Raw genomic sequence first — 26,829 nt, 5'->3', positions numbered from 1 at the left:
CAGGCTTACTTTCAGTTTATATTTTTTGCATCCAGTATATCATGTGGGTAGGTCCTGCCTCCCTCCCTCCCACCAGGAATTCGTGCAAACCCTTTGCATCGCAGACCTTTCAAAGATAATGCACAAAGCAAACATTCCTGACAAGAGAGCCTCTCAAAAACAAGCCTCCGCTTCCTCGGGCAATATCTCGATAGGAAGTAAGAAGAAGGGTATTCCAGCTAAGCTGGTGTTCTCTCCTGCATACCGCGAAGCAGAAACTCTTCTGCATGCTTTACTGTAATCTTTTATTCCATCTTCCTTTGATCCTTCTCCAGAGGCCTGTTTGCTTTCCAAACACCCAGAATGGTGCTTCTTTAACCTGCAGCTAGATTGCCAGCATTCAGCAACAATCCTTGATTGGCACCGGTATAGAGTTATGTAAAAAAAATTGAAATATATAGTTTGAAAAAGCAAGAGTGGTTCTTTGTGCCATATCCTGTATTGTAGTGCTTGGATGACCATCTGTCATGGATGCTTTAGCTGAGATTTCTGCATTGAAGGGGGTTGGACTAGATGACCCTCGGGGTCCCTTCCAACGCTAAGATTCTACAATTCTATGACAGGGGCAACAGAAACCGTGTCAGCTGTCGTGGGTGCATAATAATAATAATAATAATAATAATAATAATAATAATAATAGGAAATGTGCTTGCTTATGGGCTGTTTGTGGGGTATCTGTGCTAAATCTGAACAAGCAACAATGGCTGCTTTGCTGAATGCCAAGTCAGCTGTGATTAAGACCTCCCTCATCCATGATTTGATTATGAATCACTCTGTAACCCTGAGGCCTAGGTGGTGGAACAGGGTGGAGTTGGTCTCACCCAGCTGTGCCCATGGCATTTGGGTACTAGGTGCAGAATCAGGGCACAAGTGAGAGTTGGGGAGGGGAAATTGCTGTGGTCTATGCAGATTCTCTCTCTTTCCAAGCTCTCTCTGTCCAGGTGTGGGGGTTTTTTGGGAGGTGTGTGGCTTGAGTGTGAGTTCCTGGCACTGGGCAATTGGGACAGATTAAAGATTCTGCTGGTTTATCGCTTGCCTTGCTGACCTTTCAAAGATAATGTACAAAGCAAACATTCCTGACAAAAGAGCCTCTCAAAAACACTTGCTGAAGGTGAGGAAACATCTCAAAATGAGATCTGCTATAATCCCTCAGAAGTGATATGGATTAGCCAACATTTCTCTATAACCAGGCGTTTGGCTGATTAAGATTCTATGTGTTCGTGATAGGTGGGTTATTGGTTTGTTTGTTTTATTGTGTATTTGGTGTTCTTCTTTTGTATTTCTATGTTGTGATCCAGCCTGTGATTTGTGGATGAAGGGCAGTATACAAATTTAATTAATAAAACAGCAACAACACTTTGCAATTATGCTGCTACTTAGATCTAAAGACTCTGGGCCACATGGAAAAGCCTCACCTCAAGCAATGACAACTCTGTGTGCAAGATGGAGAGGTGTCACAAAGGTCCTGTGAAACCATTGATATTAGAAAAAATCTCCATGAAATTTGCTATGCTTGAGATTGTCACAAGAGCTCCTGGACTAAAATTGTCTATCAGAAACTTCACTCTTGTGGTTTATCACCACAACAGCTATGCTTGAGATGTTGCAAATATAATGAACTACTTCTTCAACCAAAGACAATTTTCATTTAATGTAAATCAGACATTGCACCATAGTGTTGAAGACTGGTATCTATGCATACAAAAAGTGTTGTGTTAAGTCTATACCACAGGAATGCCTAATGAAATGTGAGCAACACTGACTGATTTAAAATTAACAAAATTGCAACAAATTTTCAGGAATGATTCTCTAATTAAAAAAAAAAGTATCACAACATCATCTAATCTCCATTTTGTCGGATTTTATATCTCTGTCTTTTTCTTCGTATAAAAAGGAAGTGCACCCAAACACCATTGTAACTGGAATGTATCCAGTCAGCTATTTAGTTCAGGAAGTTTATCCATAAAGATTCTTTGGGATGTTCTGTTTAACGCGGGTGGCGCTGTGGTCTAAACCACAGAGCCTAGGGCTTGCTGATCAGATGGCCAGCAGTTCGTATTCCCATGATGGGGTGAGCTCCCGCTGCTCAGTCCCTGCTCCTGCCAACCTAGCAGTTCGAAAGCACATCAAAGTGCATGTAGATAAATAGGTACCGCTCCGGTGGGAAGGTAAAAGGCATTTCCGTGTGCTGCTCTGGTTCGCCAGAAGTGGCTTAGTCATGCTGGCCACATGACCCGGAAGCTGTATGCCGGCTCCATCGGCCAATAAAGCGAGATGAGCGCCACAACCCCAGAGTCATCTGCAACTGGACCTAATGGTCAGGGGTCCCTTTACCTTTACCTTACAAATGTCGGAAGTCTCTCTTGAGGGCAGGTATTTTTCTTCTATTTTGCACACCAAATTATCATGACATTTGAACTTGGTGTCATGTGCCACTTGTTTTTCTGCTTTTAATAAGTGAAAAGTTATCTATGTGCAATGTCTACATTTTGGTGAGGAAAGAGTTGATATAAATCTTAACCAGTCAGTTTTCAAGGTTGTAGAAATTTCTACAGAGCTTGGCTTTTCACGCTTGATATGTGAAAATAAATGTGCAATAATCCAAAAATAAATAAAATGAAATAAATAACAAATGCTTCAATCATTAAAAGGTTTCTGATGGGAATAATTTAACTGTTAAAGTCTATGCTTCAAAAGAGCCGTGTTCTTCTAACATTTATTTATTTTTTAAACTTAGGGCATTATTGCTTTGAATTTTCCATGATTTCATGATAAAGTGAAGCAGCACAGGATAACTGGAGAGTCAGAGTCATAAACCATTCTCTCCTCCATTTTTAGTACACCTCTTAGTTCCAAGTCAGCCATATCTGTGACTTTTCAGAGCTCCCCAGTTGAAACCGGCTAGAAGACTGATAGCTACAATTTGGCAGGATATTTCATTACAACAGAGTTTTAAGTAGTGCTGGTCTCCAAACAATTTTTTTAAAAAATGAAGGTGACGTGGGTGATTTGTTTCTGAAATCAATAAATACTTGAATGTTTTAAACAGAATTGTCCTAGGGATTTATTTATTTTAATGCTTTATGATTTGTTCCATAATTCAAGAACTGCAGGGCAAGTTCAGTTAAAAATAAAAATGCATTGTCATAATAAAGTCTATCTCTGCCCTCTTTACAAGTGGGGTCACTAGAAGCTACTTTTTAAATCTGTTGCTTTAAAAAGTGAAAACCAGTCAAAGATTACCCTAGAACTTTGTGAAGCTTTAACTACAGTGTACATGCTTCTAGTATTACCTCAGCTTACAGCCCAATTCATGTATAATGACTTGGAAGCAAATCCCTAAGGGTGGTGTCTACTCTGAGTAAAACTTAGTTGAATACCACTCACTGCATTCAATGGGACAAATGGGACTGAAGCTTTAATTTCAAGCACTGGTTCCCAATGGAACACGATGGAAATATTTTGTTTAAATAACGGGTGAATGAAATGATTTTGAACACAAAGCAGAACACAGATTTTTTTTTAAAAAATTCCCTTTTGTTAATGATATTACAACTTAGGCCTCAAATTCAGATCCTTGCATATGCTTGTATGTTTTTGAGCACAATTCAAAGTGTTGATACTGACCTTTAAAGCCCTAAACGGCCTTGGCCCAGTATACCTGAAGGAGCGTCTCCACCCCCATTGTTCTACCCGGACACTGAGGTCCAGCTCCGAGGGCCTTCTGGTGGTTCCCTCACTGTGAGAAGTGAGGTTGCAGGGAACCAGGCAGAGGGCCTTCTCGGTAGTGGCACCCACCCTGTGGCTCCCTCCCATCAGATGTTGAGGAGATAAACAACAATCTGAATTTTAGAAGACATCTGAAGGCAGCCCTATATCGGGAAGTTTAAAATGTTTGACAGTTTTTTATATTTTTATATATGTTGGAAGATGCCCAGAGTGGCTTGGGCAACCCAGCCAGATGAGCGAGGTATAAATAAGATTATTATTATTATTATTATTATTATTATTATTATTATTATTATTGCAATTGTCAAGCTCATCAGACATTAACCAATCCGCTCTTATATCAACATTACCAATGGGGTTTGACACACAGTAAGTTCCCATTCCAAAGTACTCTACTGCATATACTACAGAGATGAAATGTGTATGGCTGTTTGACTCTAATATAACATACATTTAAAATACAATTTTCAGCTTATCAGCAATGTTCTTCAGAACTTCAAATAGAACAGGTGAGGGCACATACTGAGCTGAATATTCATTTTGGACACAGGCAGGACGTTGTGCGAGATTGCATATGAACCACGAGTAAACTTTCTATAAGCTAGAATCTAGACCAAGGCAGAGAGCAGCCACAGGTGTTCTCATTGTGCCAATTCACCTTAAAGGAGATGATGTATGTTCCAGGAAGAAAGGTGATCCGTCTTTCTTTGTAAGTGGTCTCACCATCAATCAGAAAGGAGAGGGGGAGAAGATACTTTTATAATAGATGTTCAATCTTTGGGGACTTGAAAGCTATCTTGATATTTAAACATTTCACAGTTTTTGTGCAGAGACAAAAATTGAGTTGCTGTCCCTCACGCTCAGAGCATGTGAGGTAATAGTTCTGCCTACATTGGAGTAGGGCCCAATTAGCGGAGCTGATTTCTGCCTTGGCAGTCAATAGTCTGTCTATAAAGATATTTAGATGCCAGCTATTACATCCAATTAGCTATGTTTCTAACCCTCTCTTGTCTAATTGGCATTTAGAGTCAAAACATCTGTTTGTTCTATCATACTTTCTTGAACTATTGGAAGTCATGGTAAGTAGCAATTGACAGGTAAAATGGAGACATGATGAAAAATTAAGCTTCGTACCTACTGCATCAAAATGTGCTAATTTTTCTGTTTTACTTCATAAGCTTTCTCAAAGTACTTTATCCCCCCCCCGACTAATATTGTGAGGGTAAAAGATGCAAGACATGGTTGTCTATGATTCTAGGTATATCATTGACTCCTTTCAAATGAAAAGATGGGAAATGTGAAACCATTATTTTTGAAAATACAAAAAATCCATTTAAATTTGTGCCACATTCATGCAAATGATTACAGTAGCAAATATCCAAGTATTTGCTTATCACTTCCATTGAAATCAATGTTGCTTAAAAATGCCAATCTAATTGGTTTGTACCCCATCTTCTTTAAGTTATACATAGAATTAATAACTATATTAGCTCAATGCATGTTCTCTAGAAAAATAAACTTTTTACTTCACATTTTACACTAAATATTTAAAATTTCAGCACGCGTTGCACATTATAACAGTATAATATTTATTCACTGCGGGAAACTTATTTACTTTTAATATAGGGTTTTTATGTGAGAAAATTTAGCAAAAGAGAGCAGGGACAGAATAGAAACCAATATAGTTTCCAACGTATTGTGAAATGTTTAATAAATACCTTCTTAAAAGTCTTGCTTTTCAAAATACTACATATTGTTTGAGCTCTTAGTCAGTATTTCCAGCTCTTCCAGTTTTAACAATTAAATGAATGAGAAAAGAATTAGCCCTCAAAACGAACAGGAAAACCCCACAATCTTAGTAATTAGACATAAAGACAAGACTTGTTCACTCGTTTAGGTAAATTAAAGAGATTTCAATAAGACAAAAATCCCCTCTTCAGTACTGGAGTTGCGCTCCATCACACAACAATCCGTAAAGTTAGGACATTTATTACTCACATACTATTGAAGAGCTCTCGGTATGTTTCGTCACCTTTGCCTTCTGACATCAAGCTATCCAATTTGTCAATCAGTTTAGCTTCCACCTGTAAGTGACATATGTCTGCATGTAAAATGAGGGTATATACATTGTTGGCTAAACTATTTAAAGGGTTTTTGTTTTCCACAAAGGGCTGTCTGTCCTCACATGAAGAATTAAACATTTAAGTAAGATTCCTACGTTGTTCCCATTCTTTGTAGAGCTGAAATTATCTCACAGGAGCCTTCTCATGTATGGCACATATGCAGCAATTTAAGAGGAGCAACATGACTTTAAACTACAGGGGTTTGTGCTGCTAAGGCAGCTATTTATGGAGCCAAACAAATGCATCAGACAACGTAACTCCCCATCTCAAAATTCCACCCCAGGCTGCAAATGAAAGACAACTATATGTATATCAGCATAAAAGCCTCTCTCTTTTTTCTTCCCCATTCCCCTTCTCTAAATCCCTAGATTAACATGATCATAACCTGCCTGCCTCTTTCAGCACTGGGTGAGAAACAGAAATCTACTGCTACGGAAACCTACCCTTCCTCCTATAGTGCTTGGACGAGTGAAAGATGCTCTTAATTTTCAACCCAGCAAACAAGAGCAGTTAGGGGAATATGAGTTTGGTAGCTAAGGACCATTGCTTAAATACACACACGGCTGTGTTTGTTATCAAGAAAATGTAGCAAGGTGGCTCTTTGCAGTTAATATTGCATCTGTAAATTGCCTCCTGTACAGTAATAAAGACAATTAGTGAGCAAAAAACCCAGAGGAAAGGCTTGCTGTAGAATTATTAAGGAATGAATGATAGCCGGCATCTTTCGTGATAATGAATAATGCACAGATAAATATGAATGCTTGTACCCTGTTTATATGAAAACTGTTATCCCTGATAGAGTAACTGACAGTTTATCATAGCCTGCTTATATTGCGTTCACTGCACTCCACTTTCATTCCTTAATCTCGCCCCCACCCCCCACAAGATATCTGTGCAAACTCCTCTCCAGTTATTTTGCCACTTCACTTCCCAAATTCAGATGCTGTGGCTTTGCTTCATTTGAAGCAGCAGGAAAGGGAACAGAGAGAAATGGTCTGAAGATACATCGAGGAGCAGGATACAAACTGCAAGAGCAGATGGCACATTTAGTTCTTCCTTAGTTGGCATCTTCTAGACTGTTTAAGTAGCAAAAAAAAGGAACTGGATTGTGACACGGCTTGACAAGTCACGAGGGTCAAGTCTTTGGAAGCGTGAATATTGAGGCACGTTAGTGAGAAATCACAGTACAGTGGTACCTCAGGTTACATATGCTTCAGGTTACATACGCTTCAGGTTACAGACTCCGCTAACCCAGAAATAGTGCCTCAGGTTAAGAACTTTGCTTCAGGATGAGAACAGAAATTGTGCTCTGGCGGCACGGCAGCAGCAGGAGGCCCCATTAGCTAAAGTGGTGCTTCAGGTTAAGAACAGTTTCAGGTTAAGTACAGACCTCCGGAACAAATTAAGTACTTAACCTGAGGTACCACTGTAGATAGATAGAACCTTGCATTCACTTCTATAGTCCCACCCACCCCAGTTCAGTCCATAGCACATATACTGACACAAGCACTTCCTGTAACAGGACCTTTCCGCACAATCATTTTTTCAAGCAATAAAAGTGCAGCCGTTACTTATCTGTTGCATAGGAGGCCAGACATTTTCTTTCAAGTTTTTTCTCCTGCTGCAGTGCCTTAGGATTTCAACCGCTGCCTGGAACATGACTACATGTCACAGGCAACTACTGTTCTTGCCTGCAGTGAGTGGCATCAGCCAGCCATTCCATTCATTGAAGTTCATTTTAAAAGGAACTAGATGGATGAATGGTTTGACTCAGGTTTCTTATGATCAAATCTAAAATCCTATCTACCAAATGCAATACACTACTCTCATCCACATTCTTGCCATCGCTGCTCTCTTTAAACATTCATTTGCTATCTGTCCTGCTTCCTTTTATCACGCCAACCTTGTTCTAGCTACCATTTCCCTCTATGCTTGCAACTTCTCCATTTATGAAGCAACCTTCACCTTCAAATTCCTCCTCAAAATGCAGTTATTTCCGCTGCTATTTAATCCTCTGCTACTCGTTTTTAGCAAACCAAATCCCCTTTCTCTTTGCCCTGTCCATCATATCTTGGCACCAAGGCATTTCGGTTTTCCGGCCATATTCCCTTCAACACTCATGTGCACCTGTGATAGCAGCACTTGCCAATTGCCTTTGGGTGCAGCGGCACCTCCCACACCTGCAATCATCCAATGTTCCCACAATAAAGTTTCATATACATTTACAGAGCCATGTTCAAGGTTCTCATATTAACTTACAAAGCCCTGAACACCTTAGGCCCAGGGTCAACCTCGGGGATCACCTGAACCCTCATATCCCAGCTCGATCACTGAGATCATCTGCAGGAGCATCGCTGGTCATTCCTCGAGGCTCATTTGACAACAATAAGAAACCAAGGACTCAGCTACACAGCTGCAAATAAAACACTTCAAAACTGTGACACTAGATGGCGACAGTGAGCTACGCAAAATTCAACGTGTTTTTCAAAAACTTTTTTAAAAAACGATTTTCACAGCTTTTTCTTATATGTGTGTAGATTCTACCCAAGTCTTTAGTGTCCTCAGCCTTGTCCTCTGGAATATTCTGCCAATAGTTTTTTTTATCAAGTGCATTCTGTGTCAAATTTTAAATGCCTGGTGGAAACATTTCTGCCAGGGAATTATTTCTCTTCTCTTAACCAGTTGATCAAAATAAAAAATAAAAATACCTGTTTAAAGTTGCCACTGCGCCTTTGCTCCCAGTCCATCATGTCATGGAAAATAGGAATCATTACATTTCGAAGATCCGGTTGAGGTATCAGTGTCACTTCTAAGAATGGGCCAATCAGTGCTGGGATGAAGTGGACTTTGTGTTCCCCTAAAATGAAAACGAAGCCAGATTGACTTGAACTACATTCAGGGATGAAATACTGCAAAACAGAAATGCTATAACTGTAAGATGGATTGAGTTATTTGACGTCATAAAGATCTACAGTACGTTTTGTCCAATAACGTTTTCAGCGTGGATCATTTTATGAATAGATATAAGAGAAAGAAACCAAGGACAAGATAAAGATAGGCCTAATCTTACACATGGATGAGACTGCTCATGTCTCACAGAGATTTTGAGACTGGGATGTGGAGAAAAAATAGCTCGGCCTTCTTGAAGTGTTTTCCTAAGAAATGGGTCTCTCCACCAAACCAATTCGCACTGACTAACTTGTTAACTGGAATGCAACATGAATCAAACGGGACTATGAAATAAATAAAATCGTCAAGAAACAATGATCAAACAGGACTAGAAGCAAAGATTGCATAGTACATGTTTTCTAAAAGGCCAGTTTTGTGTTAGAGGTACAAGCTGTTCTGGCATTCTTGTATTTGAATCTTCAGAGACTGGAGCAAGTGTGAGTACCCACCTGAATGTATATGCACATCAGGTAGAGGCAAAAAAAGTGCACCCACCCTCCATTTTGTAGTCACAACAATGGAAGTGCAAATTTCATCTGTAGAAAAGGAAGCTGGCACTTAGCTTTTTTAGGGGGGGGGACACGACGAATCCCTTTACAAACAAAAACAAAACAACTTAAGGGTGAAAGTTGCCCACTAAGAGTGATTCTTTAATTGGAATTAAAGAAGTTTTATTAATTTGAGAACCGCCCAATGGTCCATGAAGAAGTTACTGAAATACGTTGGCTGAAGTAACATAATGTTCTCTCTGGCAACAAACTAGTATTACCCATCAGATTAGCAATGTTTTCTAATCTGCATGGATATGGCTGCAAACAGATGAAGTAATCCCTGCTAATAGCACCAACAGATAGAGGGACCCAGGCATGGGTTGTGGCGCACAACATGCATTGTGTTGCTTCAATATAACCCTTCACATTATATTCACATATAATTGGTTTGGCACCCTTCAGAGTCTTGTTATTTTCCATTACGAAACTTGACAGCAAATTCGCTCGTGGGAGTATTTTCAAGTTCTCTATAATGTATGTGTTTTCAAAATACAGAAGATCAATACATGACTCTTTTTTTTTTCTAGGTGGGGGAAGGTTACAAGAGCTTATCTGCATTCCAAACAACACTGGCAGTTTCAGTAGAATATAATATAATACTGTATGCCACTACAAACAATGTATAATGAACACGCAAATAAAAATGATGATATTCCTAAGGATCCCGTGATAAGAGCTAGGCCTGGACCTTGGAGCTGAACGACAGTAACTCACAAATCCAAAGCATATCCCCCACACAGATTATGGGGGGGGGGGCAGCAACCACAGCCCCCCAAGCCAGCAAGGGCCAGCACAGGTGACACAGCCTCCTTTTGAAAATAATAATAATGAACAAATTCCTATGACCCACAAATAACCTAGAGATGCATTTAAAATAAATGCACTCATTCTACTCATGTAAAAACACGCTGATTCCTGGACCATCCATGGACTGGATTTAGAAGGCGATTGGGCCGCATCCAGCCCACAGGCCTTAGGTTGCCTACCCCTGGTCTAAACCACTGAGCCTCTTGGGCTTGCCAATCAGAAGGTTGGCAGTTTGAATCCCCGCGACGGGGTGAGCTCCCGTTGCTCGGTCCCTGCTCCTGTCAACCTAGCAGTTCAAAAGCCCATCAAAGTGCAAGTAGATAAATAGGTACAGCTCCAGCGGGAAGGTAAATGGCATTTCCGTGCGCTGCTCTGGTTTCGCCATGCTGGCCACATGACCCGGAAAAACTGTCTGCAGACAAACGTTGGCTCCCTTGGCCAGTAAAGCGAGATGAGCGCCACAACCCCAGAGTCGTCTACGACTGGACTTAACTGTCAGGGGTCCTTTACCTTTTTATCTTTCAGTATAATGTGCCCTTTTATTTCATTGGACTATTTTTGGAAAAGTACAATTATTTTCCCTCTGGATTTAACATACCATTTGTGTCTACTACAATAATAATTCAGTAAATTCTATTAACAGTTTTTTAAAAAAAACAAAAACTAAACTAAACCCACCATACACACATTTTATAGAACATTGCCTGCCCATCATTTGGGGCATATATATCATCATCATCATCATCATCATCATCATCATCATTATTTTCCAGCATCTGTCAAGGAAGAGGCAAAACAATATTTCCACGTGGATGTGCATTCCATCCCACCCCCTGTGATTCATAAAGCATGTGAGTTCTGCATTTTATTAAGCTAATATTTCATTATAGACCATATAAACCTTGTTTGTCAATAGTCTGATCAGCAAACAAGCATTCAAAATTACTTATTGACTCAAGTTGTAGAACTGAGTCTCTGCGCCTCTAGGAGGTGTATCTGGCACCTTCATTATACAGTTTCTGGAGAATCCTGAAGTCTATCCTTTTTGCCCTGGCTTTTGACACTTCAGGTGTACTTATTTCTGTAATTGTAAGTTGCTGTAAACTGTTTTTAATATTGTGTTGTAATGCTGCGTTTTAATGTTGTCACTCACTCTGGGACCTTAGGGTGCGGGGCGGGTAATAAATTTAATAATAATAATAATAATAATCCTAAAAAGTAAACTGAGATGAAGTATCCAATACTCAATTTTCTCCTTTTGCCACTTAATCATAAGTTGCTTACGAAAAATTCTTATCAAATTCATAAACCTTAATCAATGACTATTTATACTATTTACAAGCAATCATAAACAAATTCAAGTGAATAAAATCATTTCGTGGTGACATGGAATAAGCTAATAATTAACCCCTTTCATAAGCTTCAGTAAAATGTGTATCTTAATCCAAAATTAAAATAGTAAAAGACAACTAGCTAGAACCATCATTAATTCATTGATATTGTAATTCATTCAACAATAAGTTGTAATTCATTCAGCGTTAGGGTAAAATAACCTTATCCAAAATGAAGCCATTCATTAATGAGTTAAATAAGGCGGTCCTTCATTAATGACCCTGCTAAATATAGTCATTAAAGGTTAGCTTCTTTAGCATGTAACCAAAGTGCATTAACCAAATATCCAAAGAACTGAGATGAATCATTTAGATGTGACAACAGAATATCCTCAAAAAAGGTGTCCTTGTTGCTATTAAAGAACAGTGAATAGATAATTGTGTAGGGAGCAATCCTATGCCTGAGAAGCTGGTGTGAAGCAAGCCAGTGTAAATTAAGATGGCCTAACGTTATGCCAGATCCAAACCTGTTCAGCAGAGAAATTGCTGCTGCTCTACTTAAGCCTGGCAGAAAGAAAGAAAGCCTTTAAAACAGTGCTCTGTGCTGGGTTCCCAGGTCACGTGACTGAGCTGAACAAGCTTGGGATTGAGCCTAAGTCCCTGCTCTCTGGGTCCAGCACACCACACCCCCTTGCACACCACTTTTTTGGGGAATTCCAGCAGCCTTGACTCAGCCAGCTTTGGTCCTGGCTGAGCCAGGATAGGAAAATTATGCCAACATATATTTGGCTGAGCCAGAGCTGGCAACTTAATGCCAGCTGAGCCAGGTATCTGAGATGGAGATGTGCCCTCATCCCAGCACATCTTGCCATAGGATTGCCCTCTGAATCAGTTAATCAATTTGATGGTTAATCAGTGGGGCAATTAGTTAAGAGATTAGCAGCCTTTTATTGACTCCAATTAGTCATCTAGGTAACTGGCTTGTTGTTAAGTGGTAAGCAGTCTTTTATACTCAGGGGAGGGAGAAATTACTCTGCAATAAATCATTTAGTCTAGAGATACTTATCCAATGCTACAGCATATTAGTCTCTTAAACTGTCAGCTGCACCACCAAGTCAATTAGCTTTGTAACAAACAGGATTTTATTGGCTCATTATTACCATTTGCATCTTTAGACTTCAGCATCTTGCAAGCAAGGTTTCTGAACCAAACATCTTCCACATCTTTTGGCAAAGCTGGAGATGCTTAAACACCTTGGCAGTGTTAGAAGGGGTGGTCTAATCACACTGTTGCCATCTGTCCTCTTTAGAGTATTACAGAATCATAGAAGCATCACAAGGGTCATCTAACTCAACATCCTGCAATACAGGAATCTTTTGCCCAATGTGGGGTTCAAACCCTGAGATAGTCTCAACCTCTATGGTCTGAGCTATTTCTGAAAGCAGGGGTGGGGTACTGTGGTTCCCCAGATCCTGTTGGACTACAACTCCCAGCACCCTCAGCCAACATGGCCAGTGGGCAGGGACCATGGCAGTTGTAGTCCAGCATCTGCAGGACCACCCAGCCTTCAAGAAACTGGGACCATCTAGCCCTGGTAAAGCAGAAACGGACATAAGACCCTTGCCAAAATTCTCAGCTCCACACTCTTATTTGCAATGGCTAAGGAAGATACAGGGACGTGGGTGGCACTGTGGGTTAAACCACAGAGCCTAGGACTTGCCAATCAGAACGTCGGCAGTTCAAATCCCTGCAACGGGGTGAGCTCCTATTGCTCGATCCCTGCTCCTGCCAACCTAGCAGTTCGGAAGCACGTCAAAGTGCAAGTAGATAAATAGGTACCACTCCGGCAGGAAGGTAAATAGTGTTTCCGTGTGCTGCTCTGGTTCGCCAGAAGCGGGTTAGTCATGCTGGCCACATGTCCCGGAAGCTGTACGCTGGCTCCCTCGGCCAATAAAGCAAGATGAGCACCACAACCCCAGAGTCGGCCACGACTGGACCTAATGGTCAGGTGTCCCTTTACTTTTACCTTTAAGAAAGATACAGGGAGAAGAAATCTGCATTTCTCCTCCTTCTCTAGCCTCGATTTCCGCCCATGTGTTCCTTAGAAGAGCTGGGATTGTACAATCCTGCAGGGAGTGAGAGTGGCAACTGACAGAGGAAGGCTCTCACTGCAGTTCCTGACTCCATCCGGCTATTTGGGTATTTGGAATTAACATTGCTTGTGACTTTGTAGTCTAGAACGGAGGAGGAGGAGTGATCGTTGATAACAAGCAAAATATTGATTAGAATGATCAACTTCAAGGTCTGAAGCACCTTCTGCAGATGTGCCACGAAACTGCATTCACCAGATGTTAGTGGTCAATGGTTTACCACAATCCTTCAAAACAGTGTATTAATAAGTATTGCCTCCAAATTTAAGGATATGGAAGCAAGTGCAAGTTTTCAGGATCCACACATAAGATCTGTTTCACTTCTGAATCTTCATTTGTTAAGGCTTACATACTGTAGGTCACGCTTTTGCACAGTTTTCTAAGTAAAGCAACTTCAGTTTTTATACATATATATGGATCGGGATCTTAAGAAAAACCAAAAAGCTTACCTAAATTTTGCCACATGCTGAAGATTTCACATCCCATTGTCACCCGCATATCGCCGTATCTGTGATATATTTTTAAAAACCAAAGATTATTTGGCAGATCATTTCACTGTATCATAAACCAAAGAAGGGCAACTTCTGTGCATTTTGCTCCTGGAATTTGAGTACTTGTAGAATATGTGGCTGAACAATCCTGCTCCTGTCAACCTCCTGATCATAGGACAGAATAATATTCTTAACTGTAATTGCTTTGGGGATGTTTTTAACCGAAACTGCTTCTAGATGTGTTTTTTAATTGGAATTATTTTCAGAGTGTGGCCCAGCTATCAGGTTGCAAGATTACACAGACACGATAGCTGGAATTCCAAAGGGTGTGCTTTTGTGGAAGAAAACTGCAGTCATAACTGATGTCTTCCTCCCTGCCATAACAGTTCCTACTGCTAAAGAGGCAATGAGGCCTTCAGTTTAAAAAGCAGCATGTGTCTTCAGCAGTGGGGATCACTGCAACAAAACAGTGAGGAAAAATTTGAGCTATACATATAGTTATTCTCACAGGCAGACCTCCTTTCTTTGATTCCTGACGTGTACTTCTTCTGCACATCGACCCCATTCCTTGCATTAAACAGGAACTACATAACTTAGAATTAAGATGGACCAGGCAGATTTCATCCAAGAGCTTGGATGGTTCGTACAGAATACCCAAAGTATTCCTTTTCTTTTCCTGGCAAGGGTCATTCAAGTTATGTCAGCAATAAATTCAGCTGTTAAGAATTGCCCATCGTGACGATTGCTCTGTCTGTTGTTGTTTTTAAAAAAGCATCTTAAATCCAGCAATATGGGTTTTTCTTTTCTTTTTTTAAAAAAGTTACATCACAGGATAGTTTCCCCCAAAGACCGCTACCTTACTTTGCATAATAAAGAGTAACAGAAATATTGGGTGCTTTCTAGTTCAATAGTGATAGTGATACTTACTTTTCTAACACCTTTTTCTTCTTGGATGGGGTAAACATCTCTAACTGCAGGCATAACTGGTTTATAAAAATGACAGCCAGGTAAAAGTAGGAATCCCATATCTGGAAGTAAAGAAGAAGAAGAAGAAGAAGAAGAAGAAGAAGAAGAAGAAGAAGAAGAAGAAGTTTGTTATTCATATCCTGCCCATCTGGCTGGGTTTCCCCAGTCACTCCAGGCAGCTCCCAAAAGAATATTAAAAACACAATCAAACATTAAAAACTTCCCTAAACAGGGCTGCCTTCAGATGTCTTCTAAAAGTCAGATAGTTGTTTATTTCCTTGACATCTGATGGAGGGTGTTCCACAAGGAGGGCACCACTACCGAGAAGACCCTCTGCCTGGTTCCCTGCAACTTCACTTCTTGCAGTGAGGGAATCGACATAAGGCCCTCGGAGCTGGACCTCAGTGTCTGGGCTGGACAATGGAGGTGGAGATGCTCCTTCAGGTATACTGGGCTGAGGCTGTTTAGGGCTTTAAAGGCCATCACCAACACTTTGAATTGTGCTCGGAAATGTACAGGGAGACAATGTAGGTCTTTGAGAACCGGTGTTATATGGTCTTGGTGGCTGCAAACACAAAGTGTGGTTGTTTCCCTCCTATTAAGAGATACTACAGCTAGGGTTGCTATATTTTGAGGAGCAAAAAATAGGACACATTTGCCAACTTCCACTTATAACTATAGATTGCTTTGACAACTCTACCCATGAAAAGGAGGATGTGTCCTGGAAAAAGAGGACATATGGCAACCCTAGCCGAGCAACACTATGGTGACCATGATTTAGATGTATGCTGCCATGAGTGCTTTAAAAAAAAAAAGTCAGTGGGACATGTTTATAAATAAATAAATAAATAAGTGCAGGGGGATGCTGGGAAGGAAAATGTTTGTTAAGATCAAAAGTTCCAATGAAACACATTTTAACACCACCAGCAGGTCAGTAAATACAACACATACCTCCACAAACAAAACTAAAAACTCTTTAAAAATTTGAACAACTAAGAAAAGGTACAGGCAGCTGGATAACCTAAAATGCAGATCATTCTAAAACTTCCAAATGAACTAAAATAGAAGTTCTACAAAGTCATATTCAGCACAGGATTGTGATCCTCTACTCATTGATCAGCCTAAATCTGTGGCAGTACTATTGTTTCCCCAGAGACTACAGGAAGGAAATAAAATTTAGGAGAGCTCATTGCACTGGAAGCCCAGCGTGGCAACAGAGTGGAATGGAAGATACCAACAGACATTTAGGAGGAAAAGATCGTTATTACGGAAGCCAATCACTAGCTTACCTTGTAATCAAAGCTTTCATTTAAAAAGTTTTTACGAAGGGCATCCGAAAGATATAATACTGTTGTAATAATAACACTAGAAAAAGAAGAAAATATTACATACATTACGATCCTGGCTAAATTATATATATGATCTATTTTCTTTTATTAAGGCAACAAAACCAACTGCAGACTACAAGATAAATGATGCATAATAAAATCTTAATAACTTGTGAAATAGGAGTCTATAAGCTACTGGAATATGTATTTTGCATCTAGTTATGTTGATGTGAGATATGAAATATTCTGATTAATACATCTCTTCAACTCACAGAATTTATGAAGGAAAGCAATGGGGGAAAGCTATTAATTTACTTTTGTGTATTACTAGCTTTGTTTATTTGTTCTGGCACAACCAATTTCTTTTCCTAAAAGTTAATATGTCCATTTCTAAAATTTATGTATCTAGGACTAATTACTTGTAGGCTTTAATATAGAACCATCATCCTTAGCTCAGATTTGCCAAGTACAATCAATGTCATCAGGGCTGAAGTATAGCTGGAAAAGCTGAAAGCTTTGTATGTATATATGAAAAGACACCAATCTCCTCTCAAATATATTCCATCACTAATACACTGTTTTAAATCTATTTCTGATGGACCCTTTCCCCCACCAATCACCTCCTGACTTATTGCCTCTTCCCTCAGCCCTAAGCAAGACTGTTAACATTCTGTGGAATATTCATGTTTTGAATACACAATACAAACAAAAGTCCAATTGGTTTATTCCAGAGATTTAAAGTTCCAGAAACTACTAAAAAAAGAAAAACCAACCCCCCAACCATAAAACCCCAAACACTTTCCCTAAGACCATACATTTTGTTTGCTGATAGGACATCAGAAAGATTAATAAAGTTTCCATTAACTATGCAGACTACATTCTTCCATCCTTCAAAACACCAGTGAAAACCACCATTGGCCACAATTTTGTTCATCTAATCATCGAGAGCCAATGTGGTAAAGTGGTCATTGTATTGGGCTGAGGACCAGGGGAACCCGGGTTCAAACCTCCACAGAAGCATGAAGCTCACTGGGTGATATTCAAATACCGTATTTTTTGCTCTATAAGACTAACTTTTTCCCTCCTAAAAAGTAAGGGGAAATGTGTGTGCGTCTTATGGGGCGAATGCAGGCTGCGCAGCTATCCCAGAAGCCAGAACAGCAAACTGTCACATCCTGTTTAAACATGTTGCGAATAATGCAGTTTTTGTCTTGCAAACAACGTTCTAGCCGATCCAGTGCTCAGCTGGTGTACCATAGCTGAGAATCTGTCACACTTAAGAGGCCTCACTCCAAGCTCCAACTCACCCAATGAAGAAGAAGAGAAGAAGAGTTTGGATTTGATATCCCGCTTTTCACTCCCTTTAAGGAGTCTCAAAGCAGATAACATTCTCCTTTCCCTTCCTCCCCCACAACAAACACTCTGTGAGGTGAGTGGGGCTGAGAGACTTCAGAGAAGTGTGACTAGCCCAAGGTCACCCAGCAGCTGCATGTGGAGGAGCGGAGACGCGAACCCGGTTACCCAGATTACGTGACTACCGCTCTTAACCACTACGCCACACTGGCTCCATGAAAACTAGCAGAACTTTCACGCATGTCATTGTGCCCAGGGCTGCATCCTACACAAATAATTTACTTCAAAATAAGTAAGATTATATGCAAAAAGGTACAAAGACCTCACATGATTACTTGTTTTATGCTTAGTACCAAGGACTAAGTTTTCAAATGAGGCTATTGATGTTTTTCCAGTACTGTGTGTTTAAATACTCTGTGCATTCTGGGCCTCCTCAGCTGATGAAGGATTTAACTTGCATCAAATACTGCCAGTTCTTTGCAATCATCCTTATGCTTACTTCGCTTTGCCAACCTAGTCATTGATGTTAGAATTCTATTTGTTGGCATGCAATATGTTCCTGACTTGAAATCAATGGTAGTTCTCTGGCTTCACCACCGACAACATAGCCATCTTTTCTCCTTTTCAATTTTAAATTACACCAAACAGTACCATGGTTAGCAATGAACTGCTGGGCATATATATCATCTTTTGTGGGACAAAAGCTGTAAGCTGCTAAAGATTTCACCGTTCTTCGTGTTTGTCAATTTTTGAATTGCTTTCCTTTCTCCAGAGTCTTCTCGTCTGATTTCATTTCACCACTGGTCTATCTAAGACACGTGCTTGTTTCTTTGACCTATTTAATGTGAAAACTATAGGCATTCCATACTACCTATAAACTATAAACCTTAATGGCTTGTTAGGATCAAGCCAGAAGTGGCAGACTATAAAGGCAACAAACTGGACCAGGAGAGACCCCTATCAGACCACATTCCCTACTGCAGCTCAAGATAATGCGCATCCTTCATAAAAGCTTTCTGGCTGAAGAGAGAAGGAAACTCTGCCGCTTCTCCTTACCACAAACTTGCCTCTCAAAACAGCAATTCAAAGATACACTTAGAAAAACTACAGGGCTAAAAAAAACTCTTTAAAAAGTTTAATTTCTCATTAGGAACCAAAACATTTGAAGAACCAACATTTAGCTTAAATTCGTAACCATTTGTCCCTAGGCCACCGAAAATGAATGATTCTGTTTCTACAGGAACAATAGAAAGAGTAGAATGACATTCGTGTTTCTGGAAAACAAGTTGTTACATGTTATTTTAGCAGACAGCAGCATAGGAAGACTTTGCAGCCGTCAACTTTATCTTGTATTCATCCAAATGTGCACGCATAAATGCTTAAAAGATATTTCACATTACTTAGGTCTTTAGTCTGCAATGCGCTGCCAGGAGACATGCAATTTGCAAGCAGGCAGAGCAACCTAATGTGGCTGGAGGGAAAGGGAATCCTTGACAAAAGAACCATGAAATTCAGAACCTTACAGGTCCTGCGCTGGCTAGGGGGAAAGGGAGAGCTGGGGTGGGAAAACAAGTACAGTGGTACCTCGGGTTAAGTACTTAATTCCTTCCGGAGGTCCGTTCTTAACCTGAAACTGTTCTTAACCTGAAGCACCACTTTAGCTAATGGGGCCTCCCGCTGCCGTCGTGTCACCGGAGCACAATTTCTGTTCTCATCCTGAAGCAAAGTTCTTAACCTGAAGCACCATTTCTGGGTTAGCAGAGTCTGTAACCTGAAGCGTATGTAACCTGAAGCGTATGTAACCCGAGGTACCACTGTATGTCAGCACCAGAGCTGCTATTCATTTTCCCTTTCTTGCCATTAGTGTGTTGGAGAAATTGGAGGAATTTGAATTCTACAGATTCAGAGTCTCTCCTGCACATGCCCAAGGTCAGATGGCTGTTGCTATTCCAGGAGCCAAAACAAAGGCGTCTCTGGGGATGGAACTCCTTCTCTGCTTGTGAAGAGGGAGCTTTGAAATATTCTCTGGCCGCTCAGATGACCTCCCAGGGGCCACAGAACCGGTTCTTAAATTATCAGTATTATTCCCAGTCCTATTCCCATTAACACCAGTTCTATTGTTACCGTTATATTTAAGCAGTCTTACTTGTTAGCAACTAAACGCATCACCGTCCAGTCCTTTGGAAACATCTCTGGCCGTATTAATATTCGAAAGACTGTAAATATCTGTAATAAGAAATCCTAGAGCAGAGGAGAAATATTCCATAGGTAAGAGAAAGAAATGTGCAGCGAATCATTTTAGCATTTGACATTACAAAACTTGCGATTAAGAAGGAAACAGGATTCTAATAGGTTATGGGGTGGGTGGGTAAAAGCAGCTACTTTTTTTTCCTCCAAGGAAACTTCACAGGGATTATGAAACGATTTAATGACGTGCTTTTAAGTGAGATGCAGACAGGAGATTGTGTTGTCAAAGGCTGCTGAATAATGCATTACTTCTGCGATACAAATAAAATGTAAAGTTAATCTTTATACCACGCAGACATTTTCAACCTTTAAAATAGTAACACACGTGATTCTTGAAGTTTGCAAACTTCGGCTTTACTTTTAGCAAATAAAGGGTGTAGACTGCATGTGAAAACAATTTCTACTGGATTGGGCTGCTGGTGGGGGACTCACATGATTGAAGGCTGGATGTGTATCATCCAGATGTTTACCCTCAACATTCTGTTACTGACAAATCAAATTATTCTGTTTGCCTGCAGCACCTGAAGTGCACAGTCAGCTAGTGGGGCCATAGCAATTTGGATTGCTACCTAGAATGCCTACATGAGGGACTGGATAGCTCAGTTGGTAGAGCATGAGACTCTTAATTTCAGGGTTGTGGGATCGAGCCCCACGTTGGGCAAAAGACTGCAGGGGGTCAGCCTAGATGACTCTTGTGGTCCCTTCCAACTCTACAATTCTATGAGGGTTACGGGAATCCCTTAGACAATTAATGATGAACCCTAATGCTAGTCTTTAACCTGCAAAGAGGGATGAAGTTGTCAAGATGTGTAGAAGTGTGTCAACTTAGCTGCAAGTCTTCAGACTTTGCTGTGAAACTTCTGCTGGACTAGATCTGGTATCCTAGGGATAGGTACTTTTGAAAAACATGGACTGGCAAAGAGATGGATATCTATTGCCTGAACATCAATTTCCCTGCCTGAAACGCCCAAACTAGCAGAACGACAACAACTGAAACAGCCTGATTCCTGGAGGCAGCAAGTCAATATTATTATAGCCTGTAATAAAATCACAGCTTCATAATGGACGTAATGATCTGTGTTCTAGGTCTGGTGGGGTGAAGTCTGCAGCAGTCATGCTGGAAGCTGCTCAGATAATATCCACCCATGTGCACTTCCAGGCTTTTAGCGCATGACATGTTGTTCTTGGGTTCTATATATACACAAATTCATGCATTTTCAATAGTACACAGCTGGCTCTGGTAAGATGCATCTGTCTCCCTCATTACTGACTTGCAGGAGGAATGTAAAAACATTCCTGTTTACCCAGGCATTTGATGGCTAAAAGATACTGTTCCTGGCAACTCTGAAATCATTAGCTGAGAGAATGTGGTGGTTTTAAACTGTTCTTGGAATATTTTTAATTACATTGGGTGGAATTTGCCTAACCAGCCCTGGCAGCAGCACTTCTGCTTGCGCAATAGGGCTTCTGTCCCCCATCCTGCCCTGTGCACATACCTCAAAATTGACCCACTGAAATTAATGAGCATGACTAACTCAGGACCTACTCTGAGGCGAATGGTGAACTGTTATCTCATCCCCAGAGTCATTTTGTCGCAAAGCAAGGATTTGAACCCAAATCTTCAACAACTGAGCTCGGCAGACAATCCACTTTATCACACTGATCCGTATACATGAGAAACCTTACATTAGCAAGTCACCACTAACCCTAAAACAATAACCTAAGAAAGTTAGGTCATGCTCGATTCCCACTGGGATCAGTGAGCTCATTGAACTGGCTTTGGATTGCGTCTCACAAGCAAATATCAACGGTCGCTTAAGTAAAACAGGACAATCTTGAATAGACTGGAAGGGGGAGAAGTTGATGAGAACATTTGTAGATGCTAAAGCACAAGACTTGCTACTTACCCTCAGCTCGTCCCTCGTCTTGAATCTGTCAAGGAGCTGCTGGTAATGTCTGTCAGTCATTTGGCGCAATAATGACAAAAGACATGAAACAAACTCTCCCTGAAAGAAATGGTTTTAAAAGGAAAGGAAAGGCATTACAAAGTAAAAACGGTTGTTGTTTTTTTAAAAAAGTATGTGTTTTCTATTGATTATGGAGGTATGAGGACAAGCATTATTATTATTATTATTATTATTATTATTATTATTGTTATTATTATCATCATCATCTTCATCATCTTCATCATCTTCATCATCTTCTATTAAGTTTGTATACCTGCTCTATACCTGCAGGCCTTAGTTTAGGGCAGTTCAAAACATAAAACCACAAAATAAAAACACAAAACACATAATAAGAACAAGAACAACCCACTAATCCCCCCCAAAACATTTTAAAAGGACATTGTTTGTCAATCAGCCAAAGATGTCAAAGAGGAATGTTTTTTGCCTGGTGCCTAAAGGTGTATAATGAATGTGTCATCCAAACCTCCCTGGGAAGAGCATTCAACAAAGAAAGCCCCTTTGCAAAGATGTATCTTAAACCCAACACTGCAGTTCTTTCCTCAGTGTTTAACAACTGAATCACATTTCTTGAGCCTGCAGTATAAAAAGGTAAAGGTAAAGGGACCCCTGACCATTAGGTCCAGCCGTGACCAACTCTGGGGTTGCGGCGCTCATCTCGCTTTATTGGCTGAGGGAGCCGGCATACAGCTTCTGGGTCATGTGGCTAGCATGACTAAGCCACTTCTGGCAAACCAGAGCAGCGCACGGAAAGACCGTTTACCTGGAGCGGTACCTATTTATCTACTTGCAGTTTGATGTGCTTTTGAACTGCTAGGTTCGAACAACCTATTTATCTACTTGCACTTTGACGTGCTTTCAAACTGCTAGGTTGGCAGGAGCTGGGACTGAGCATCAGGAGCTCACCCCGTTGCGGGGATTCGAACCGCTGACCTTCTGATTGGCAAGTCCTAGGCTCTGTGATTTAACCCACAGAGCCACCCACGTTCCTGCAGTATAGAACTCGCTTATTAGAAAAGAAGTCCAAGTGAGCACTTTGGCACTTACTTCTGAAGGCTGCATTATGCTCAAGGCATTACATGCAACTTTATCACTGGTTTCTTTCTTTAATTAGCAGTGGGGTGAGGAGATATATTTCCATCAGATATTTCATCCCTCCCTTCCTAGCAACGGTCCAGAAAGAAACACACCCCACCCCACCCTGTTCTGCTATAAGGCTTAATAAAAAGCTCCCATTTGGTGGATATGGATTTCTGCCCAAATCATGACTGGAGACCCAAAGGATAAACCTCCCCACCGCACATTCTGCAGGGCCCCTGCACCTGTAAATAATTAAAGAAATGGAGCTGAATACTATGAATTTTGCATAATGTATAGATTTTGCCACCAGTCAACATGGACAGTGCTGTTAATATTCCAAGAATAAGGATGGCTTATGTTCGTTAAACACAATTTCCATGTTGAACAAATATCTTATACAATTGGGGCCTTTCAAAACAATGCTAGCACGATGTCTATACCAGTACCAATGTGGAATTGGAAGCAGGCCTCACACCATATGGAAGGAAGAACAGTTTATATGGCTAAAAATCTGGTCTAAGTGAATTAAGCTACTTCTCTGATAATAGATCTCTTTCCATTCTATCTGTGGAATCTGCAGATTAGTTATCTTTTGGCTTGAAAACCAATGAAGCAACTGAGCATATATGCAACATAAATGGGCATGTCTTCTACTCGAGATCAGCTGAAATAAATAGGAGCTCGTGTAGGAAGAAATCACAGCGTTTAGTGCCCTTTGCTTGTCTTGTCTCGGTGACAAGACTGCATTTAGTACATGCTTCAGGGCTTCAGTCCTACATATACTCAGCCAGGGAGTAAGCACTATTGAACATAGTGGGACTTGCTTGTGTGTAAACATGCACAAGTTTACCCTATAAGTCAGGCATAGGCAAACTCGGCCCTCCAGATGTTTTGGGACTACAACTCCCATCATCCCTACCGAACAGGACCAGTGGTCAGGGATGATGGGAGTTGTAGTCCCAAAACACCTGGAGGGCCAATTTTGCCTATGCCTGCTATAAGTCACCATGTGCACTCCTTTAAGTCCTTGACACACAGAACTAGTGAAACACTGTGCAGTCAAGGTTGATGGAAACACCATTTTTCCTTAAGCTTGTTTCTATAGCGAGACAACTCCAGCTTCTGAATTTGGGATGGAAAGCCGAGTCTGGTATTTCTGTGCAAGTCCACCTACATGTCATAAAATGTGCTCATTTATCATTTTGATAAGCATAGAATGGGTTCCTGTCAACACATGGGGACCAAACCTGCCACCTACACTCAAACTGGGTGGTGTCTTTCTTCGCAAATATCTCAAGAGCATTTGGCTCAGTAGGTTGCCATAAGCAAGTACAGTTCTGCATGAACTTGGTACATAACAGTATATAATTGCCTTATGCTGTGCGGTGAGTCACTTAAAAATTAAGTGCTTGATGTGGCACTTGAAACTTCCCCGGCTTACACGATATGGTGCAAGGACCCCAAGAGCCTATTCTTTGAGACTGTGTGAAAAATACTGCCATACAGCTTTGTGGAAAGGGAAGCCACCTCTTTCTCCAAAGGAAACCTATTAAAATAAAACTTGCTCAAACTTAAGGCTATACTTATCCCACAAGCCTTATTTAGCAACATTTGCGTATGCGAATTGTTAAACAAAAGTCAATGGACTTATATTCAGCAAGCCTTCAACAACATAGGGGGGGAAAAACCTATTGTACACTTTAGCAGTGTTATGACTTTTCAAAACTAAAATGTAAAGAATCCTGAAATCTTATCAGTACATCCTGCCAGAACTACAGCTTGCTGCTAACATCTGCAGGTGTGGTAGTGCAAGTGCTGGACCAGTCTCTTGCCTCGGTGATGGACTGGATGAGAGCCAGCAAACTGAAAATTCAGTCCAGATAAGACTGAGACACTGTTAGTTGCTATTTCCCTAAACCGGATGGATGAAGGTTGCCTGCCTACGAAGAGGACACACTCTCTCTGAAGGAGCACACATGTAGCTTGTGGGTCCTTCAGGGTCCTTCGCTGTTGCTTGAGGCTCAGGTGGCCTCAGTGGTGCAGAGTGCCTTCCATCAGCTTAGGCTAGTGGTCCAGCTAAGCCTGGACAGACTAACTACTGTTGTCAATGCTCTGATAGCCTCTAGGTTACTGCAACATGTTATATGTGGGGCTGCCTCTGAAGACGGTTCAGAAACTTCAGCTAGCGCAGAATTCAGAAGCCAGGATGCTCACTGGTAGCATTGCCATATTTCAAAAAGTAAAAACCAGGATACCCCGAAAGTTGCTGAGCCAAAAAACACATGATTTTTTAACTGACTTGTCTAGGATCCAGGACAAAGCGCCACTCCCCACCCACCCATCAATTCTGCCTTTGAAATCCCGGTTATGTCTGGGAAAATCTGGACGTATGGCATTGCTACTCACTGGGTTTGAGCATATTACACCAATCCTGGCCTGGCTGCACTGGTCGTCAGTTAGTTTCCAGGACCAATTCAAAGTGCTGGTTTTGACCTATAAAGCTTTAAATGCCGCAGGACCACAATACCTCAAGGGCCATATCTCCCATATGAACCAACATGGACCCTGTGATCATCATCTGAGGCCCTTCTGCATGTGACCCCTCCACAAGAGGCCTGGAGGGTGGCAACACGAGAACAAGCCTTTCCTGTGGTGGCTCCCTGTTTGTGGAATGCTCTCCCCAGGGAGGCTTGCCTGGCGCCTTCTTTGGCCCCAGGCAAAAATGCCTCTATACACAGAATCAGGCCTTTGGCTGACTGCACATTCTATGGCCTTTTAACTGTGTTTGTGAGACAGGGCTTAATGGTTTGTTTTTGTTCTTATTTTATTATGTGTTTTGTGCTCTCATTTTATATTCTTATGTTGTGAACTTCCCTAAAATCTTCGGATGAAGGGTGATATATAGATTTAATAAATAATAGCAAGAAAGACATGTATTAACTCTGTCAACAGTACTTCAATTTGGGGGGGGGCAATAGAGAGGAGTGAAAAATAAAGTTCTCACATTTTTTATTAGATTGCCTCTTAATTTTTCCCCTCAGAACAAAGTAGCATTTAGAATACACTGCTAGAAACCTTTTTCTATCAGGAATATTTTTTTAAGTGGGGGAGACTAATAAGGCTGGATGTCAAAGAATGGGTGTGCTAAATATTTACCTGAAACCTTTGCTATATGAACAAAAATAGGTCAGCTGCTCTTTTAAGAGTTCTTCTGTGCCTCCCACTGTGTAAGATACCTCCCATTTTGACAAAAGCAGAGCACAACCTGACATTATTTCACTTACATAGCTTTTGTGTTGTTCTCTGAGAAACAGGATTTGAACAGCCTAACTCACATTAACCTATCCGTATCATTGAACAAAGTAGGACATAGGCTGTTTTTTTACTTACAAGTGACCCAGATACGAGAGAGGTGTATCTCCTTTTTTAAAAAAAACAGAAAAGCAGGTGAGAAAAGCTTCCAGTTTCAAAACAAACAGCAGAGGAAGGGATTACTTAATCCCATTCTCCTTCCACTGTTGGCCCACCATTGGCTATTCCCCTGACTAACCACCCTGCTTTTCTCTCCTCATAGGAAAAACGTAAGACTCCATATCTTTTCCGCTCTGGATGGGGCAGGGGCAACTGGAACAGGACAACAGCAAGAAGTGGAAAAGTTGAGCAGCCTCTCCCACGTTCCTACTTGCCACTTGGGATGCTGCTTTTTTGATGTGCATCTCCC

The 26,829-nt window shown here is 40.9% G+C and overlaps 1 protein-coding gene across 5 annotated transcripts in view; it reads right to left on the bottom strand.

Moving 5' to 3' along the window:
• The window catches only part of DOCK4 (dedicator of cytokinesis 4), a 247,927-nt gene that overhangs the window by 50,992 nt on the left and 170,106 nt on the right, over nucleotides 1–26,829 (bottom strand). For all 5 annotated transcript variants that reach the window (XM_082239403.1, XM_082239404.1, XM_082239406.1 and 2 more), the window contains exons 26-32: nucleotides 21,972–22,070; nucleotides 19,964–20,058; nucleotides 16,426–16,501; nucleotides 15,098–15,198; nucleotides 14,129–14,187; nucleotides 8,600–8,748; nucleotides 5,767–5,852 (exon numbers count right to left, since the gene is read on the bottom strand). In XM_082239403.1, coding sequence (XP_082095529.1) covers nucleotides 5,767–5,852; nucleotides 8,600–8,748; nucleotides 14,129–14,187; nucleotides 15,098–15,198; nucleotides 16,426–16,501; nucleotides 19,964–20,058; nucleotides 21,972–22,070 — 665 coding nt within the window. The remainder of the gene's footprint in view (nucleotides 1–5,766; nucleotides 5,853–8,599; nucleotides 8,749–14,128; nucleotides 14,188–15,097; nucleotides 15,199–16,425; nucleotides 16,502–19,963; nucleotides 20,059–21,971; nucleotides 22,071–26,829) is intronic.

The sequence above is a fragment of the Podarcis vaucheri genome (genome assembly GCF_965113315.1).
Source record: "Podarcis vaucheri genome assembly, chromosome: 10".
NCBI lineage: Eukaryota > Metazoa > Chordata > Lepidosauria > Squamata > Lacertidae > Podarcis > Podarcis vaucheri.
This window is presented reverse-complemented; position numbering and strand designations above follow the sequence as displayed.